The sequence below is a fragment of the Brachyhypopomus gauderio genome, chromosome 6 (genome assembly GCF_052324685.1).
Source record: "Brachyhypopomus gauderio isolate BG-103 chromosome 6, BGAUD_0.2, whole genome shotgun sequence".
Classification (NCBI taxonomy): Eukaryota; Metazoa; Chordata; class Actinopteri; order Gymnotiformes; family Hypopomidae; genus Brachyhypopomus; species Brachyhypopomus gauderio.
The window spans coordinates 6,925,163-6,944,177 of NC_135216.1; the positions used below are offsets into that span (position 1 = coordinate 6,925,163).

At 45.3% G+C, this 19,015-nt stretch overlaps 1 protein-coding gene across 1 annotated transcript; it reads right to left on the minus strand.

The window, feature by feature from the left end:
- Positions 1-5,408: 5,408 nt before the first annotated feature.
- lrp12 (low density lipoprotein receptor-related protein 12) lies at positions 5,409-14,363 on the minus strand. Its single transcript, XM_077008368.1, has 7 exons — positions 13,447-14,363; positions 11,401-11,457; positions 11,151-11,286; positions 10,211-10,413; positions 7,742-8,846; positions 7,476-7,608; positions 5,409-7,224 (listed from the first exon to the last, which is right to left on the minus strand). The coding sequence occupies exons 1-7, from the start codon at positions 13,508-13,510 to the stop codon at positions 6,337-6,339; spliced, it is 2,586 nt and encodes an 861-aa protein (XP_076864483.1). The 5' UTR covers positions 13,511-14,363; the 3' UTR covers positions 5,409-6,336.
- Positions 14,364-19,015: the final 4,652 nt, after the last annotated feature.

Sequence of the window (19,015 nt, forward strand, 5' to 3'; positions counted from 1 at the left end):
TGTTTCTTTTGCGTCTTTTTTTCAGCCCAGTTGTCTAGGCCCTCCAGACAGTCCTAGAGGTTAGAATAAAAATGTGGACTGGCTGCTAGGTCTGTAGAACTGGATAGACAGCACAGAGATGTTGCACTGAAGTCACATATTTGGCTAAAAAAAAATCTCAAATGTAAGTCATGGAAATCACTGGGTTATATTCTATCAACTCTTATATTTCCAAATATTAATGTGTCTTGTAGATTTTTCCTTTAATTTTACATTTATTCACTAGTTTACCATCTTAGTAACTAAATTTGTCATATGGTGTGACATGAATGTTATTGTGAATTAAATTAAAAAGGGATATAATGTAATAATGTAAGTCAATTATCCTCTTTATCATTACTATTTAAAAGTATACCATTTCTCATGTGCAACTGTTACCTTTTGTATTAATTTGCTTCATCAACACTCATAAGAAGACTTTTACTCATAATCTTTCAGTATACTTCAAATTAATTTGTCAGTATCTTGTTATAAAAGTACCAAAATTCATGTAACTATTGCTGACACTATTCCCTATCAGCCACATTGTTGAGTTTGATTCATTATCAAAAAGCCTTAATTTTTTTCAAAATTCTGAATGTCACACCATATGATGAATCATGCCACACAGCAATCTGTATGTAAAAATCTGCATTTACCAAACAGCCAAACTTGGTTTGACAAGTGACAGCAAAGTCAGTTACAGCAAAATCACAAAACTGTTGAATAACAGTGAATTCTACTCAACGTAGTGAACAATGCTTATAAGGCATTAACTAATCCATTTACTGTATTCATTAGATGTTACACTTTTTATTCTAATCTGCTGAATATTGGTTGCACGAATTCTAATAATCTTTGGTAAGTCATTGAACTTTTTAATATTTAATGCAAAAATTAATTTAAAAATGAGAACAAGTAAAACGATGATCAAACAGCAAGCTGATATTGTATCATTAAAAGTGTGCCATCTCTCATCATCTAATGAAATCTGCCTCAAACTAAATAAATAAAGGGAAACATTTGAGTGACAAAATGATGTAGTTTAACATGGATTCAGCTTGAAAATGGGATAGCATGGATTCACAAAATTGAGTTGGTGTAGATATTAAAGGTGAATAATATCATATATTATCAAAATATGTTAAAAGTATAAAATATTCAACAAACTATTAACTATAAAAATGTATCAAGACCATCATTTATGTATTTATGCACAGTTTATATCATAGTGTGACAAAATGATCATATGGTGTGACAAGAAAACCCTGTCACACCTTATGGTGATGTCACACCATATGAGGTTTCAAGTACTTAGAATGACATTAAGCAATGTGCCTTTACGCTAACACCATAAAACCATGTTAACTACAATGTGACAATATAGTTTTAAAGGTAATACTGACTGAAAAGTAATTTAATTTGGGCATTTTTGTGTAAAGTGTGTCACACCAAAAGACACACCAAAAGGGAACTGAAGCAGGATTGCTGGATATACTTGATTTTTTTTAAAACATGAAGTGATGACTCACCTTGTAACTTTCAGTGTCTCTCTGAGGCTTTGTTCTATCTCCTGAAAAAAGGAGGACCCCCACTCCCCAAAGGTCTCCAAACAATTGCCCATTTAAAAAAAGGAATATGGCATCGCACCATGAGACATCCATTTTTGGGACAAAATGTTTTAGTTAAGGGTGGCTTCAAAATGTTATGTCTGAACTTTTAGCCAAGCAGATTCAAAAGTAGACATCTGGGTTATCAATATATTATTGAGTAAACGGAAAATTAATTAATTTTCTTGTTTTAATTCAAAATCTAACTTTGTGAAATGTGCTTGGGACAGTCACTCCATATGAGCTTTTATTAGTTTGGCTGAAAATTGTAAAAAAAAAAAGGAATGTTAATCCCATGAATGCTCTGTAAATTCATATAAAACAGCACTTTCTGAACAATATGACCACAGTTTTTTACACATTTTTCTATAATTTAAGTATATTTGACACTTTGGACCAAAAAAAAGCCATGTCATGTCAACCACCCACATACAAAGACTTGACTTACTTGAAACTCCCTAATGACTCTCGTCTCAACTCAAACTCTTCCAAAATAACTTGTAAACAACACAAGTCAGTCCGTTATCCAGGTGCTGTCTGCAGGTTAAAGAAAAAGTATTTTTTGTGTGGTTTTTGCCATTAATCCTACTTTTGTTTCGGTGAGTTGGGGCACAGCCCCCTTTTCTCATGACGTATCAACATCACTTATCACGACTGGGAAATCAGAGAGAAGTGTCAAAACACGTGATTGCCATGGCTACAGCTAGAGTACCATACGTGGAGACTTTAGCTATAAGCAGTTTAATCCTTGGACAAAACCAAAAGATGCAACGTGTAAAGAATACGGGAAACAAATGAGACACTAACACCACATCAAACTTCATAAGGCACCCAAAAACACACCCCCAATAGGTTTTAGTTTTTCGTTAGCCACTTAGCCATTGTTACAGCTAATATAACATTACACTATATTGCCAAAAGTATTCGCTCACCTTCCTTGACTCACATATGAGCTTAAGTGACATCCCGTTTCTAATCCATAGGGTTCAATATGACATTGGTCCACCCTTTGCAGCTAGAACAGCTTCAACTCTTCTGGGAAGGCTGTCCACGAGATTTAGGAATGTGCTTATGGGGATTTTTGACCATTCTTCCAGAAGCACGTTTGTGAGGTCACATTCTGATGTTGGACAAGAAGGCCTGGCTCTCAGTCTCCGCTCTAATTCATCCCAAACGTGTTGTATCAGGTTGAGGTCAGGACTCTGTGCAGGCCAGACAAGTTCATCCACACCAGACTCTGCCATCCAGATCTTTATGGTCTTTATGGACCTTGCTTTGTGTACTGGTCCACAGACATGTTGGAAGAGGAAGGGGCCAGCTCCAAACTGTTCCCACAAAGTTGGGAGTATAGAATTGTCCAAAATGTCTTGAGATGCTGAAGCATTCAGAGTTCCTTTCAATGGAACTAAGGGACCAAAAAAAAAAAAACTGAAAGAACCACCCCACGCCCCTCCCCTCCACCAAACTTTACACTTGGCACAATACAGTCAGACAAGTACCGTTCTCCTGGCAGACAGAAAGGTGCAATTTGTCACTCCAGAGAACGTGCCTCCATTGCTCTAGTCCAGTGGCAGCGTGCTTTACATCACTGCAACTGACGCTTTGCATTGCACTGATGTATGGCTTGGATGCAGCTGTTCGACCAAGGAAACCCATTCCATGAAGCTCTCTGCACACTGTTCTCTTGAGCTAATCTGAAGGCCACGTTTGGATGTCTGTAGTGATTGCATCTGCAGATATTTGGCGACCCCTTCTCACTATCCCCTTCAGCATCCACTGACCCCGCTCTGTCTGTTTACGTGGTCTACCACTTCATGGCTGAATTGCTGTAGTTCCCAAACACTTCCATTTTCTTATAATACACCTGACAGTTGACTGAAATATTAAGGAGTGAGGAAATGTCATGACTGGATTTGTTGCACAGGTGGCATCCTATCAGTTCCACGCTGGAATTCACTGAGCAACCCATTCTTTCACAAATTAGCCTAATTTTACACACCTGTGGCCAGGGAAATTATTGGAACACCTGATTCTGATCATTTGGATGGGATAGCAAAGACCTTTGGCAATATAGTGTATAAAACACCCGGATAGGTTTGTTTAGTTTACGTTAGCCGTCATTACAACTAGCGTAGTAGCCCCAGTTAGCGTAGTCAAACATCAAACCACCATCGACATTTTAAGTGTAAATAAATTATACTTGCCAATTATTTTACATTAGTTATGTGTGTAAATTAATGTTCAAAACTAATTTGACCTAATGTGAACTTTTTGCCCCTAATAATATTTGTTTAATTGTATGGCAGTATCGCGAGAAAAGATGTTGGTCCTCCAAAATGGCCGACATTGTAGTGATGCATTCTGTACGTTTTTGAGCACGCAAATTACACTGATGTGATTCTGATGCGTTTTTCTAAGAGCTAACAAGATAATACCGTATATAAAGTAGTAGTAGGCCTACTTTAGTAGTATTTTCTATCTCCTATTACTACGCGTATACTGGTATTGACTTGAGACTTGATTCGGACTTTTAAAGGTCTCTGGACCACCGCTTCATTTGATTACATGTAGACTATGTAAAGCTGACTTCCTCTGACATTGTGAAGGAAAAAAAAAATCAATGAACTAGACATTTAAAACCTTTGCATGTTGGTAGATTAAACTAAGCAATTTTTTCCCCATAATACTGTAATGTTTCTGCTTCTGCGAGGCCTTGTATCAAAAACTGGTACCAGCAATAACTTGGTTCATCAGCCGAAGATGATAGCGGACATGAAATCAACGCCTGGAAAAGCCATATTCTTCAGTGGAGACAAGGCACAACATGGTGCGAAAAAAAGTACAGTAGTTTTTCCTCATCAAGAGAAACCTTTGTACAAAAGCCCTAACCATTTAGTCTCCCTCCCACTGTTGCATTTGAAGGTGCATCATCCAGGGGGTCCTGTTCTAATGGGTTCCTTATAGGACTCACCTGACACCGCACCTGCACTTGTACTTTTTAAAAGTAGCTCAACATGAAATAATACTTTTGAGCACGTTATTAGAAATTTACATCTAGTTATTGTTTCTTTAGAGAAAATTAAGTTTTTCAGGATTTTTTAATGTCCTTTGACAATCCTCCTGCCCAATCAAATCCTGCTGAGATTATTAATCCTTCTGAAATAATTTAACATTACTAAACGTATCCCATCTCAATCAAAAATGATTTCTTTTTGGATGTTTTTCATGACGGAATAACGAGAGGAAATGAGTTACATTATGTAATGCAAATGTACTTTTTTTTTAAATGAACTATTCCCTTATGCTCACCTTCAGAAGTAGCATATTTACTGAATTCAGTACATTTGTCAAAAACATTGTTTTATCTCTTCCCATCCTGTACTAGTAGGCTATTGCTTAAAATGGTATAGTAGCAGTGAGATCTAAAAGTTGCTTTATAAGCCTAAACCACTACTGAACTGAATTTTCCTTCAACACCAAAGAGTCATAACCGGTAGCAACACCAGTGTTGTTAATGAGCTTAGTGGGCATATTCTCATATCTCCCGACGTCCTGCGTACAGTCGGCCGCGCCGGCAAGGAACTAATTACCTCCATGTTCCTTGTTGGCCACCTAGTGGCCATGAGAATATATAGCAATACACAGCCTTCCTCAGGCAAAATGATTAAACGTCTGCCTTCTTCGTCAAGTTTCTTGATCGATTAAGTCATACTGATTTTTTGTTGCTGATAACAGAGCCCAGTAATGGTATTTTTGTACTCAAACACACACACACATCCATTAGCTTTAACCGCAATGCAGGCTGAATGTTTTGTTGTATTTTTAGTGCAATAAAACAATTATGCATCTTTATATAGATATATACATACATACATACATACATTCAAATCACTTAAAAAAGAAGAAAAAGACAATGGAACATGCTTCTCAAGTAACCATTACTGAAATTAAAACTAGTAATAAATATGCACACTCACACAAAGGAGATCAGTACCGAAACATTTAAGGTTACTTTAACAGTAACAAAATAAATACAACAAACACCAGTGGCTGTTATGCAATGCAACATCCTTAAAAATAGTCACTCCTTGGTTCGTACGCCAATATAAATAAATTGCTTTAGCCCAACACCAAACGAGAGGACTTGGAAGCCCATCTGCCTCATAAGGGCTCGAGGTGAAGCCCCGCCCACTGAAGTGGACCATACAATAATAGCCAATCAGGCGCGGCCGCCACACCTCACCTCACGATTGAAAGAAGCCAATGACATCAAAGTACAAAGAACTCAACGGTAAGAAAAAAAAACTCTTTCGCAGTTTGTGAAGGAGTTTGTTTTTCCCTCAGTACCAGTGTATCAACACCGATCCCAGACAGTGATTAACAGCTACTGGGGGTGACGCTCACCCCACTGATAGCGTAGCGTAAACTGCAGCCATTAAAAAACAAAACACACAAAACCAAACAAACACAAAATATAGCCTTTGTTAACCACTTAGCTAAACTTCTTATGAAAAATACTAAACTTGCACAGTGGAGGGGGGCTGCGTACCAGAGCTTGTCTGACGGTTCTGTGCAAGCATTGGACATCAGAGGGCAGGCGTTCAAAAACACATTCAGCTGCGCCCCCTGCTGGGGAGACAGGAGTAGCAATGGCAGGCTTGAAGCAGGAGTTCTGAGCTGTGGGTACTGGACCGTAGCAGGGAGACTTTTAACAAAGCAGGAGAGAATCGTCGTCGCTGGTCTCCGCCCGGGCCCTGGCTTCCAGGCAGACGTCCGGGACCCGTGCGGTGTGGACCATGCCACAGTGTTCGCAGGGCCCATCACGTCCTGGGGGCCTGACCCGGGGGGGGAGTGCGGTGGGGGCATGGTGGGTCTGCTCTGCCCCGGCCTCCAGCGGCCTGCCGCTCTCACCGCAGTCTCCGTCCTGGGAGCCGGTGTCCGAGACGGGGATGAGGAGCTCGACGTCGTCCTCGTCTTCGGCCCCGGCCGCGGCCCCGTGCTCCAGCTGCCGCAGGGGGCTGTGGTTCCGCGGTGTTGGGGCGGCGCTGGTGGAGCGCGTGAGGGAGGAGCGGACCCAACGCAGGCTGCGCGCCACGCGGCTCAGGGCGCTGGTGAAGGAGCTCCGCCCGCCGGGGGCCGGTGAACACCCCGCCTCCGCGCTCCCGTCCGTCACGCTCTCGGAGATGCTGCCCTCGCGGCTAGCCAGAGGGGCGGAGCCGCTGGACACGGACATGATGGCCTGCACGGCAGCACTGGGTGGGGTCTTCTGGGGCAGGGGGGCCACGAGGCCCCCGACGGCCCCGTGGGCGTCTCTGCGAGGTGGCCGCTCGGTCTCCGTGTCCGTGTCGTCGGAGTCGAGGGGGAGCAGGCTACGACGCGGGCCCGGGCGGTCCTGCTCACGGCCGGACCCACCACCACCGCCCGAACCCTCTTCCGCATCGGCAGACACCAGAGCCAGGGAGGCGGAGCGGCGTGAGCGGGTGAAGTTGAAGAGACGCCGCCAGATGTTGCCATGGCGGGCGGAGGTGGGCAGGCGGATGGAGGTGAATCCCAGCTGGGAGCGCACAGCCAGCCTCAGGTTCTCCAGCACGGAGGCCTGATGGAGGACACAGCAAATTTCCCTAAGCATTAATAACTTCAGAAACTTCAGGATGTCAAAGCTACATGCTTTACATATATTTACAGAACCTTAAATTTTAATTTTTTACAAGAAAAACAAAACAAATGTCTTTCAAATTTTCTTAAGGATTGGGACTACACGCTTAGATATCCATCCATAAAAATATATTGAACATCTAGATTTTTAGTCAAACATGGAGCTTGTGGTCAGACCATCTTCGTTCTCACCTGGTTGCCAGAACAAACTGGGAAATCCTCCACTGGGGGGATTAGGCCCTGGGCAATAAGCTGACCATAGGAGGGTGGAGCTTCTCTTCTTAGTAACTCCGCCTCAACCCGGGAAAGCTGCGTTTCAAAGGATCTGGAAAAAAAAAGAGGGGGGGGGGGGGGGGGGGGGTAGGAGGGGTTGGTTTAGTTGTTCACACTTCCATTATGGTGTAAACAGCTAATGTTAATAGCAGTGGGAGTCTGTGGGTAACGTGCGCTGTGCTCACCTGCGCTCGAACATGCGGAGCGAGTAGAGTTTGCAGGTGCAGCCCAGCGCGATGACCAGCAGCAGGCCGCAGATCAGACTCCCGATGACGGCTGCCGTGATCACGCGCGTGGGCACCACCACGGGGCAGCTCTCTTCGTCGCTGCCGTCTCCGCAGTCGTCCTGCGCGTCGCACACCCAGCTCTCGAACACGCAGCGGTTGTTGCGGCAGTGGAAGTTGCCCGGCTGGCAGAAGAAGCAGTTCTTCTCGTCCGAGCCGTTGGGGCAGCGGTTCTGGTAGTTGCAGCGGTCCGAGCGCGGGTAGCAGGCCCCGCCGCGCGAGCACGGGAACTCGTCCTCGCGGCAGCTGCTGCAGTTCAGCTCGTCGCGCCCGTTGGCGCAGTGCCAGTAGCCGTCGCACCGCTGCGTCTCCGTGTAGCAGCCCCAGCTGCCCCCGCACGGCGACTCCCACGGCAGGCAGAACCCTTCCACCTGGTAGGTGGCGTTGAAGCCCCGCGCCGCGTTGACCCGGTCGGCGTAGAAGTGCACGCGCAGCTGCCCCGAGGGCGAGACCACGGAGAGGGGCGCGCGAGCCTCCATGGCCGTGAGCGCCCGCAGCAGACGCCGTGGACTCTCCTCCAGGCCGTCGTACACCTTCACGTAGTCGCCGTAGCCGGCGCCGTCCAGCTTGAAATCGACAAAGCGCAGCACCACCTTGCGACGGTCGCCCGTGTCGATCAGCCAGACGCAGTCGCTGCCCGGCGGGTAGAAGTCCGGGTAGTTGGGCGAGCTGAAGGCGCCGTAGAAGTTGCGGAGGCGCTCGCCGCAGGCCGGGGCCGCGCAGTTCACCTCGTCGCCCAGGTCCTGGCAGTCCACGCTGCCGTCGCAGCGGAGGGTCTGCGGGAGGCAGGTGTAGACGCGGGTGTAGCGCGACAGGCAGGGGAACTGGTCCGGGGCACAGGGCTGGAAGGAGAAGGAGGCGGCGGCCGGGCCCAGCCTGGAGCACGGCTCCTCGTCGGAGTTGTCGCCGCACTCGTCCATGGTGTTGCACTTCCACGAGTCCGGGACACACTTGCCATTGGCGCAGTGGAACTGGTCCGCCGCACAGCTGGCCTCCTCCGACTTCCCTGAGAGGAAGACGCAGAGCAAGAGGACGCGCTTAGCTAAGGCGGCAGCTCCGATAGCCGTGAACCCCGGGGCTTGGGGTTCTTTGGCAGAGGGACATTCCAGAGTTAACTCTCTGAATGCGTACCTCAGTACTTCATGCACTGTAGAAGTCGGCAAAAGGCCTTGGAGTTTGTTTCTTTGAAGCATCCGCTCCACATTTCGAGCACGCCCTCATGGCGACAGAATACTCTCTGCGGCTAATTACACCCTCCCCACAAATAACAAGTGTAATCAACTCGGGAACTGGTGAAACCCAGCCAGTCTTTTCAGCGGTTCCACCGACTGTGCGTCCAGGACTAACCCCCGCAGGGGAGCAAAACCACTAAGTGGTTGTGCAGATCGATGCCAACTGGGCTTAATAAGCCAACTCAATCCACTCTGCTGGCCAGAAGGGAAACTTTCGCTAAAAAAAAATTCGAGACATGAGTTAAGGCTATGAGAGCGGCCTTTTTCGGTTTATGGATAGCTAAATTTCAAACCCTGCGACTGCACTTACAGAGGCCTTCTGTTCCAGAAGGGCAAAGAATTCTTAGCATTGGTGGATTAGGATGAACATTTAAGGTTTGGCTACTCTGTCCCGTCTGAGATTACGGACAACACAGGGTGAGGTTTATGGAAAAAAAAACCACAGCTAATTGGAGAAGCTCTTCATCCACTGCAGCTTAATCCATTTCACGTGACCCGTCACTTTTCAAGACACGTGATCATGAACGCACGAACGCGCTCTGGCGCTTCTAGCCCCAGCCCTTCCAACAGAAGCGACGGCGGTGGAGGTTAATGGGGCGGAGCCATCAAAGACCCCGCCCTGCACACCGCCCACCCTGCGTGTGGCTGCTACACCCCTCCTGCCTCCATATAGTTCATCAGACCTATTGAATCCTTAACACCAGCAACTATTTAATCTTAATGTTTCTGCACTCTAAAGGCTGAAGGTGCGATTTGCTTTTCTCTTAAGAGCCAATCACAAGAGCTGAAGGTCTATAATGGTGAACCACGGGGCAGTAAATAGTGCACCAATGAATACTGACGCAGTTCACCTATTCACACTTACTCAATATAGTGTTCGATGTGTGTTGAGAAGAGCGGTAGGTTTAAAGAAACTGGGGGAGAAGAGGGAACGAGCAAGCCAGAGAAGCAGAAAATAAACCTTTCTACATAAAAATGGAAAGTGAATAGGAAAGAAAAAAACACTGAGACAAGTGGATAGAAGAGGGGACACAGACTGATGAGAACAGTTTTTCTCTGCAGCTTCTCAGCAGGAGCGAGTGATGGCGGAAGGATAAGTGGTCGCTGGCCAAGCTGGAAATAGCTGGTGCTGCACTACCTGTGACGTAGGACAGGCGGAAGCCCTTGGCCGTGAGGCTGTCGTCCGAGTGGAACTTGATCCACACGTGGTCCTGAGAGGAGATGTAAGGGGCCGGGACGGAGGAGCCGCACACACGGTAGCCGTCCAGGTTCTTGTACGTGCCGATGGAGATCCAGTCCATTCCACAGCGGTGGGAGCTCTGGATCTCAAAGTCCTGAAAGCTGCACACAAAAAGACAGAACTGCTCGACAGGGGGCAAACACCCAGACTGCACGCTCAACAATGCAGCCACAAAACCATCCTGAACTGAGGGTTCGTTCTTTGTCGGTTATTACTGTCAGACAAGTGTCTCCTCAGAGAACCTGTGCTAAACGAGTATACGCTCAAGCATCTTCATTAAACTAGAACATAACAGCACTTCAGTTCATCGGGCACTTAAAGAATTCCCTGGTAATCAGGCACTTAACAGAAGAACTCTTAGTACACAGGCAGAAAACAAAGCGATCTTAAGGGTTAATTACACCAGAGTACAGTTGTAAGGATTTCTGTGGGAGATGTGCCATTTATAACCTCAGTTAAACTACCATGCTCTTCGGTTTTTGTTCACCAAAATCACATCCCATAGGGGAGGAAAAAAAGACAAGAGAAAACATGTCTATTTCTGTGCCGGTAACCATGGACACCATATTGGGATAAAGATGCGAGCAGGCCAGTGCTGAGGCCCGACACAGAGCTGACGTTGATACATGATGACTCAGAACCAGCGCACCACAGAGGGGCAGAACACGGCTCCGGAGACCAGGAGAAATGGCCTCTGGTTTCAAGATTTCATTTCTGAGTGAACCCTCAGCAGGGTCCATGTAAGCATGTAAAGAGTACAGAGAATCACTACAGCCAAGCTCACATTTACACTGGAAAGGTCAAAGTGCACTTGTGGTCAGCAGGGGTCGAGGTGTACCTGATGGTGATGATCTCGCCTGGGTTGGCCCGGATGCTCCAGCTGCAGTTGACGCGGGTCGGGTACTCGTAGGGCCAGCCAGGACTAGTGATCACGCCACTCGATGTCCGGATCTGCTCCGCCACATCCCCACACGCTGGTGAAACACCCGCACATTATAAAAAGTCCAAAAAAAGAGAAATGTGCTGAAAAGGCCTTAAGGGCCTTTAGCATGAAAAACAAACTTAACGAATACCACTCAACCACTCACCGTTAGACATCCCTGATACGTAGACATTGTCATTGTGTTGTATGCAGGCTGCATTTTCTGTAAAAAAAAAAAACAAGCAGTCAGTGAACCGCACAATCAAAATTTCTCCTTGACCAATCTCTGTCCGGCCGTCTCATCAGCCGACCGCCGTGACACGCCTGCTCCTGTAGCCGCTTTCGTACAGGTACCTTTAAATACGCGAGCCCGAAGCTAGCGGAGGCTGTTGGGGAAATGGAAGCGTGCCTAATTGTTTCTGAAAGAGGGATGTGAGGCCCGGCACGCTGGTGCTGATGAGGCCCTCGTCTCTGCAGCACAACAGCCAGAGACAGACTGCAGCCCCCCGCCAGCTGCTGTACCACGCCGCACATCTGAACCTGCTAACGAGCACCGGGGAAGTACACTCAACATGGCCGACCATCAGAACACGACTGAACTACAACTGAGGTATTAAAAAAAGAGAATACAGTAAATACAATAAATAATACAGTAATAGACAGCAGCTCTTTTCTTTCAGGGTTTTTTTTTGTATTAAGGTACTGCTATAATCGAGCCTATACTGTAGCATGGGCTTAGACCAACGCCTCTAGTGCATATCCTGTCAGGACAGGCCCCGTTCTGATCTGGTGTTGGGGAGACGGGAGGGCAGTGCAAGTGACAGGATGCATCGCGATGACACGCAACCCTGCTCACGAAGTCTGATGGCTCGGCGCCTGCTGTCAAAATGCGCGGCGCGTTCACAGTGGGGTGCGTGTGTGAAGCGTGTGACTACGGGGGGGGGGGGGGGGGGGCATTTCCTCACATTGCTTTGACCGTAAGTGGATTTCTTGTTAAGTCTATGCCTGAAGCATCATGGGAACGTGGGCATATTCTTTTGTTCGTTCCCTGTCAGGACACAATTTGATGCTGACCGTAGGCTGTTTCTAAACCAGTCAATTGTTCAACCAATTATCATCGACCAATACCAACTGTTGGGCGATATATTGGTGCACCCTTAGCCTTTCTTCCCTGTTACCCAAGCCTGATGGAAGCTCACTTTTTTTTCCCCTTTGTGGTATCGTCAATGACCTGAGCAGACAGAAGTGGTAAACCAGACTGGCAGTATGAGTGAACACGGGGAAGAAATAAATCTGTTTATTTAGGGCTCATATCTCCTGCAAATACACAACACATGAGCTATGTACAAAGTAAAAGTCTGCTGGCTAAAATAGCAATCTTGTATTAGTAACAGCACTGTGGTCACAGCTAACATGAAACGTGCTGTTTTTAAAAACTCCATGTAGGGTGAGGTATTTTAGGTCATTTTTAGATATAGATTATTGAGATGGAGTCCCACAAGTTGTTGGCCAAGGGCTTTGGCTCACAGCAGCTGGTTGTAAAGACAGCCCTAAAATGAATTGGCATGCACGAACCTGTCCCAACACAGCACACAGGCTCACCGTGAACAGCTGCAGCTAGTGGTGTGAACATTTGAAAACGCTGTTGTCGAGACAGCTAAACTGAGGTCTGAGAATTAGCCTAGGATATAACAGCCTTTATGCATTTTCCATTTGTTCGGGGTGGCCATCACTGACATTCTCATTATGCACATTAGTCAATTACAAATCACATGCTAATCAAAGTGAATGGGATATTCTATAAACATTTTTTGAAACAAAAGTAGTTTAAGCATGTCAGGCATTATTAAACATGGTAGATTGTGAGTTGTGCATGTATATATGTATGCACACGCGACATACGTGTGTCACTAGTGTTTATTTACACACACACACACACACACACACACACACCCTAAAGGAAAAACAATAGACGTCTTTGTTGTAAGGGCGACTTCAAACATTTGCATCAGGTTTTGAGTCAGTGTTTAAAGGGATTATGCGTTACATAAGCATTTCTATGGTTTTACACATCTTATTTTAAAGAAACGTCAAGCTCTCTTGATTTATAAGCCAGCATATAACGTCTGCAAAACCTAACTTTTACATTGATGAAAACAAAAAGATTCAAGTCACGTTTAAAGGTAGTTGTACAAATCAGAGCCGTACTTACCGATGAAGAGACCGAGGATGAGGAGGTAAACCCACGATGGCGTGATCTTCATGCCCCGCTCCATAGTAGCGCAGGACCGGGGCTGTTTACTCCGGACTCTGCGGCTCACCTGCGTTTGTTACTGGGTGTCGTGGCTACTACACGGAGCCCAACGTTAGCGCCTGACCAACGGATTAATAACCCTTTACTGTGAGGTGTAAACACGCAGAAACCGCGAGGTTTTACTACACAGACCCTGCACAGCTAGCGTTAGCCGGTTAGCTTAGCGGAGTAACGGTACAACAAAGGACGGACAGCCAGTCTCCTACCCGCTCGCCTGCCTCACCTCCGGGTGTAGCGACTAAACAAAGACACCCAGTCTACACACGGCGCTACGAGACGCCACATTTACCAGCCCATTTACAGGTGAGGTCTAGTCTAGCTGACTAATACGGTATTTAGTGGATAAATGTCCCAGCTAGCCGCTAGCGACGTTAGCCAGCAGCACAACAGACGGACGCTAGGCTAGCCAGGTTTACCTCACGACCACCGCGAGCCTAACCCACCACAGAACGCTCAAAGCGCGCGAGACGTCCGCGTGAGCGAGGTCTGATGTGGGCTCGCGCGCTGCTAACTCCAGCCGTTAGCCGCTCAGGCTAACTGACCGTTACGTTGTGAACCCGCAGTGCCGCTTCACTGAGGAGGAGGAGGGGGGGGACGCCTCCACGAATCGACGCCAGTCACTTCGAGCGCCCGAAAACAAACCCGCCGAGTCTAAAAATGTACAGACGAAGCGTTTCCTATTGTTTACCGGTTACACATTCGCCGTGTGCCAGCCCGTGTCGCATCCAAACGGAGGCCGGAGACATCTCGCAGCCGTCCTCGGCCTTCCTCGACACCAGCCAGGCGAGTGTGTCGGTACATCCGGGTATCCGGGATACCCCTCTAACGCCTCCATCACCCGCTCTCATTGAGACAGGGTCAAAGGCCAAACACCACAGACGTTCTCCGTTTGTCTTCGAAATGGGACCAAATGTTTTTGATTATTGTATCCTACAGATCTTGTAAGTGATATGTAAGTATTTGTGTACACATATAGACATATTCTTTAAGAAAACTTATTTTTATATACTTATATATATGTTACAGCTACTATAAAATAACAAGATGAAGGATGTGCACACAATTCTCTTAGAACAAAATAAAAGGCTTTGATTCACTTTGTGCACTGATGCCAAAGGTCACCTCCACAAATCGCATTTGCATTTAAAGCAATGTGCCAACTGGTGCAAGTGATGATAAACATATGGCCCCTCTTGAGGTGGAGCAGATGTGATGTCCCCCTCTGCTCCGTCAGGGGTCATGATGTCATTGTTCGACTAAACTACCAGGATTCATAAAGGACTGGTAAACCACCAATCACATGACTGTAGAGGCTTAAGTGCCCATACTAATGTAATAAAAAAAAAATCTCAAGAACTTTAATTTCTGTGCATTTGAATCCAGGGAGCTTTGGTCAAATTGCACAGGTGCAATAGGAGGAATTTCACATGGCTGAGTGCTGCTCGCAAGGTCGAGTGGCTCTGGAGCGGGTACAGAGTGGGTCCACAGGGGTTACAGCAAGGTCGCAACAAAGAGGCCATCTTGGCCATGTCTACATTTCTAAATGCATTGAGTTGCTGCCATGTGATTGGCTGATTCGACATTTGCGTTAATGAGCAGTTGGACAGGTGTACCTAATAAATTGGCCGATGAATGTATGTTACAGTTTTTAGCAATTACTAAAACACAAAAAAGTGCATATCCAGTCTGTTAACTAGCATATTCAACTATAAGCACCTTCTCTGCTACACACTCATATAACTCATATACACACTCATGGGAACACTAAACACAGTTCCCATATTAGACAACATCATACAGAACTGAAATCATTCTCTTGCAGTTGGAGACTCTTTTGGAAACCCTGCCATACAAATGCCACAACCATTTACCAATTACCCAAACCCAGTCCTTACTGGCGAAAACACTCACGGCCAATTTGTATGTGTAAAAATAAACACCTGAGCCCTTTGAAGAGGCTATGTGTTAGATATCTTGGTGTGGACAACAGCCGAGGCTATTAATGAGAGAAGATGACGAAGAGATAGATGAAGTGTAAGCATCACAGCAGAGGTCTGGACCACTGTAGTCTGGACCATGAATCATGGGGTATCCCAGTTAGGTTGGCCAAAGGATGCTGCTACACTGCGGAAAGTGTCATCTGGATATTAAACAATTTAAAGTTAGTGTTGTAATGCAGGTCTTTCTACTTCTTGATGATAACGCACCTAGAAAATTTTTCCTTTTATAATTTTTTTTCTTTAGTGTATTCTTACAAACTGCAATTTGGCTCATTATGTCAAAACTCTACACACAAAGAAGATAGAACACTGGCTGATAAACATTTCACTTCTGTGTCAAAATGAAATTGCAATCAAATGAATTGTTTTCAGCATGGCATTTCTGAAACAAAATAAAACACACACCCCCTAATGACAAACTGCTGTACTTTATATTAAACACAGCTGTCTTTAGTACTTATACATGTGGAAATTTCTCAAGAAAGTTTGTGAAAAAAATTTCACAATCTTCTTACTTCTATGAATACAAAATAGAAACACTTCAGAAAAATATTTATTTTTCCCTTTGAAGGTTATTACAACAAAAAGCCCACAACAAAGTAAACATAACTGATTCAGAAAAGGCCAAACTTGGCAAAAAAGAAAACAAAAATGGAAGAAAGACCACACCGAGGAAGTAGTAAAAGTAAAAGTATCATTACTTTGCCTAAAATCTACTCGAGTAAAAGTAAAATTACCCATCTCAAATGTAATTTGAGTAAAAGTTACTTAGTTACTTTCAGTTATTTAATGCATGGATGAATCATGAACCAAATTCAGAACAAGTTGTTTTAATCGATTTCAAAGTGTATTTAAGTGCACATCCACACTTGCAAAAAGATTAGCTGGGCTCAGGAACATACTTCCTCACAGCACAAGGACAGTCACAACCTGTACCATAAAGTGCAAACAATTTTCAGTCCTATTGTCCAACGGACAACACTATGATAAGAATAAAGAAATTTAAATTACAAATTATTCAAAAAACAAAATGCACACAAAATTAAGTGCCCACAAGATGCCACAAATCAAACTAAAATGCAACAGGATTCCACTACTCACAATAAAATGCCCACAGGATCCCACATCAAAAATTTAAAAATGCTCATAGGATCCCACAATTTAAAAATAAGTGCTCACAGGATCCAACTATTCAAAAAACAGTGCCCACCGGATCCCACTATTCACAATAAAATGCCCACAGGTTCCCACAGAGCCTGATACATAGAAGATTTAAAAATAGAACAATCTCATCCTTTTGGAAAAGTGCACCAGATTACGACCTGATTATGAGACAATGGAAAGGGTGCGCGCAAGGCAAGGCCACGCAATTGGCCTTCAGTTCTGGGACTCAGAAGTTTAAATTTCTGCCTGCATTTAATTTTTCACCATCAATATTTTTTTACTCAGTAATGTGAGGGCGTTCAAATGTAGTGAAGTAAAACTACTTGGGTCAAAATGTACTCAAGTAAAAGTAAAAATTACATATTTCAAAAACTACTCAGAAAATTACAAATTACTCATAAAAAGTACTCAGTTACTGTAATGTGAGTAAATGTAATTAGTGTCCCCTGGTGTGGACATACCTGTTGTATGTGTGTGGTAGCCTGGTAGTCTGGATTATTCGGTTTTGTGGAGTCAGTGTAGAGTTTTTCAGTCAAAAGCAAGTTTTCCTTTTTTGCTAATAGTTTGTATGGTTAAGAGCTTTGAGTTTTTAGTTTTGGGAAGTATGTGTAACGTTGGAAAAATGTGTATAAGCAATCAGATAAAAGCTATAATTACAGTGAAATTATAGAGCAATGCTATAAACAAAAACAGTATTCCATGAGTTTGTAAGTGACGAGGGGCGTGGTGGAAGCATCCACCCTTCTGTTAGGATCTGGACACATCACTTCACCCACATCACAAATAACATCATCCTTGGCCAGGCAGCAGGGAAAAGATCGCCTTGTGTGCCATATTCAACCCTGCACTGACTCCATCTCTGTGTCTCTGCATTACTTTTCCATTGTGTGCTGCAGGCAAGCATGTGTTATCCAACACCAAATTGAAAAGAACTCCTCAGTTGGGTTGAGAAATGAGGAGTGAGGGGTCAGTCCTAGACCAGAGCAGGTCAGGGGTCAGTCCTAGACCAGGGCAGATCAGGGGTCAGTCCTGGACCAGAGCAGGTCAGGGGTCAGTCCTGGATCAGGGCAGGTCAGGGATCAGTCCTGGACCAGAGCAGGTCAGGGGTCAGTCCTGGACCAAGGCAGGTCAGGGGTCAGTCCTGGACCAGAGCAGGTCAAGGGTCAGTGCTGGATCAGGGCAGGTAAGGGGTCAGTGCTAGACCAGGGCAGGTCAGGGGTCAGTCCTGGATCAGGGCAGGTCATGGGTCAGTCCTGGACCAAGGCAGGTCAGGGGTCAGTCCTGGATCAGGGCAGGTCAGGGGACAGTCCTGGATCAGGACAGGTCAGGGGACAGTCCTGGATCAGGGCAGGTCAGGGGACAGTGCTAGACCAGGACAGGTCAGGGGACAGTTCTGGATCAGGGCAGGTCAGGGGACAGTCCTGGATCAGGGCAGGTCAGGGGACAGTCCTGGATCAGGGCAGGTCAGGGGTCAGTCCTGGATCAGGACAGCCTGCTGGAAACCACTCCCAGATTTTCTCCAGTCTAAATGTCTGTATGGATGTGTCTAATATCTTATGGATGGTACCAGGCATCTTGAGCCCAGCTCAGCTTCCCTCCCCAACCAGTCAGGACGTATGACAAAGTCCATCAAAGTGGCCCTAATGTCATAGTCTCGGTTTGCTTGTTCCCCTTCTTTTTCTTGTCTTCATCCTCCTCCTCTTCCTCTCACTCTGCCTCAACCGCCACTCAGTGATATTTTTGACTGAGTGAATGTGAACAATTAGATGATTAATCTTGTGAAAAGGACTTTTCAGCATTATCAGGTAACACTGAAAATGTCCTTGTTGATTTGAAAGAGATACATGCTAATATCAGCCTTCCTTTGTATGTCAGATGGCTCTTCGTTACTTCACTAATAAGAAGCTCAGTTTTCTTCATCACATGCTGGTCTGCTCTGGATACAGCAACTGGGTGTTAGAGGACCGTGATTTTATACAAATTATTATGTACATAAAGACAATTCTAAAAACCCATAACTTGAAATTAAAGTCATGCTCTACAATATGGAGTTCACATTATGATTAGAAAACTATTACATTGATTTGTTTTTATTATTATTTATCTATTGCACACTGTACCTTTGCTCATTGTGTCAAACTCTGGAAAGATCAACCCAGAGAGCAATAGGGGGAGATAAATATAATGTCTCTACAGATGTTTGGTTTACATGTTCTTGAATTATTTTGTCACAAGGTGGCAGCATTGATGTAATATTTCAGTTTTTGCCTCTTGCTTACATAGCGAAAGTGAATATGCTTTAG

Bases quoted from the DNA above. Each gene is read 5' to 3' on its own strand.
- lrp12 (XM_077008368.1), bottom strand. From the start codon at position 13,510: ATGGAGCGGGGCATGAAGATCACGCCATCGTGGGTTTACCTCCTCATC. The intron at 10,414-11,150 runs GTACACCTCGAC...TTTTGTGTGCAG, and splicing joins GGCGAGATCATCACCATCAG to CTTTCAGGACTTTGAGATCC. The intron at 7,225-7,475 runs GTGAGAACGAAG...GTCCTCCATCAG, and splicing joins CAGTTTGTTCTGGCAACCAG to GCCTCCGTGCTGGAGAACCT.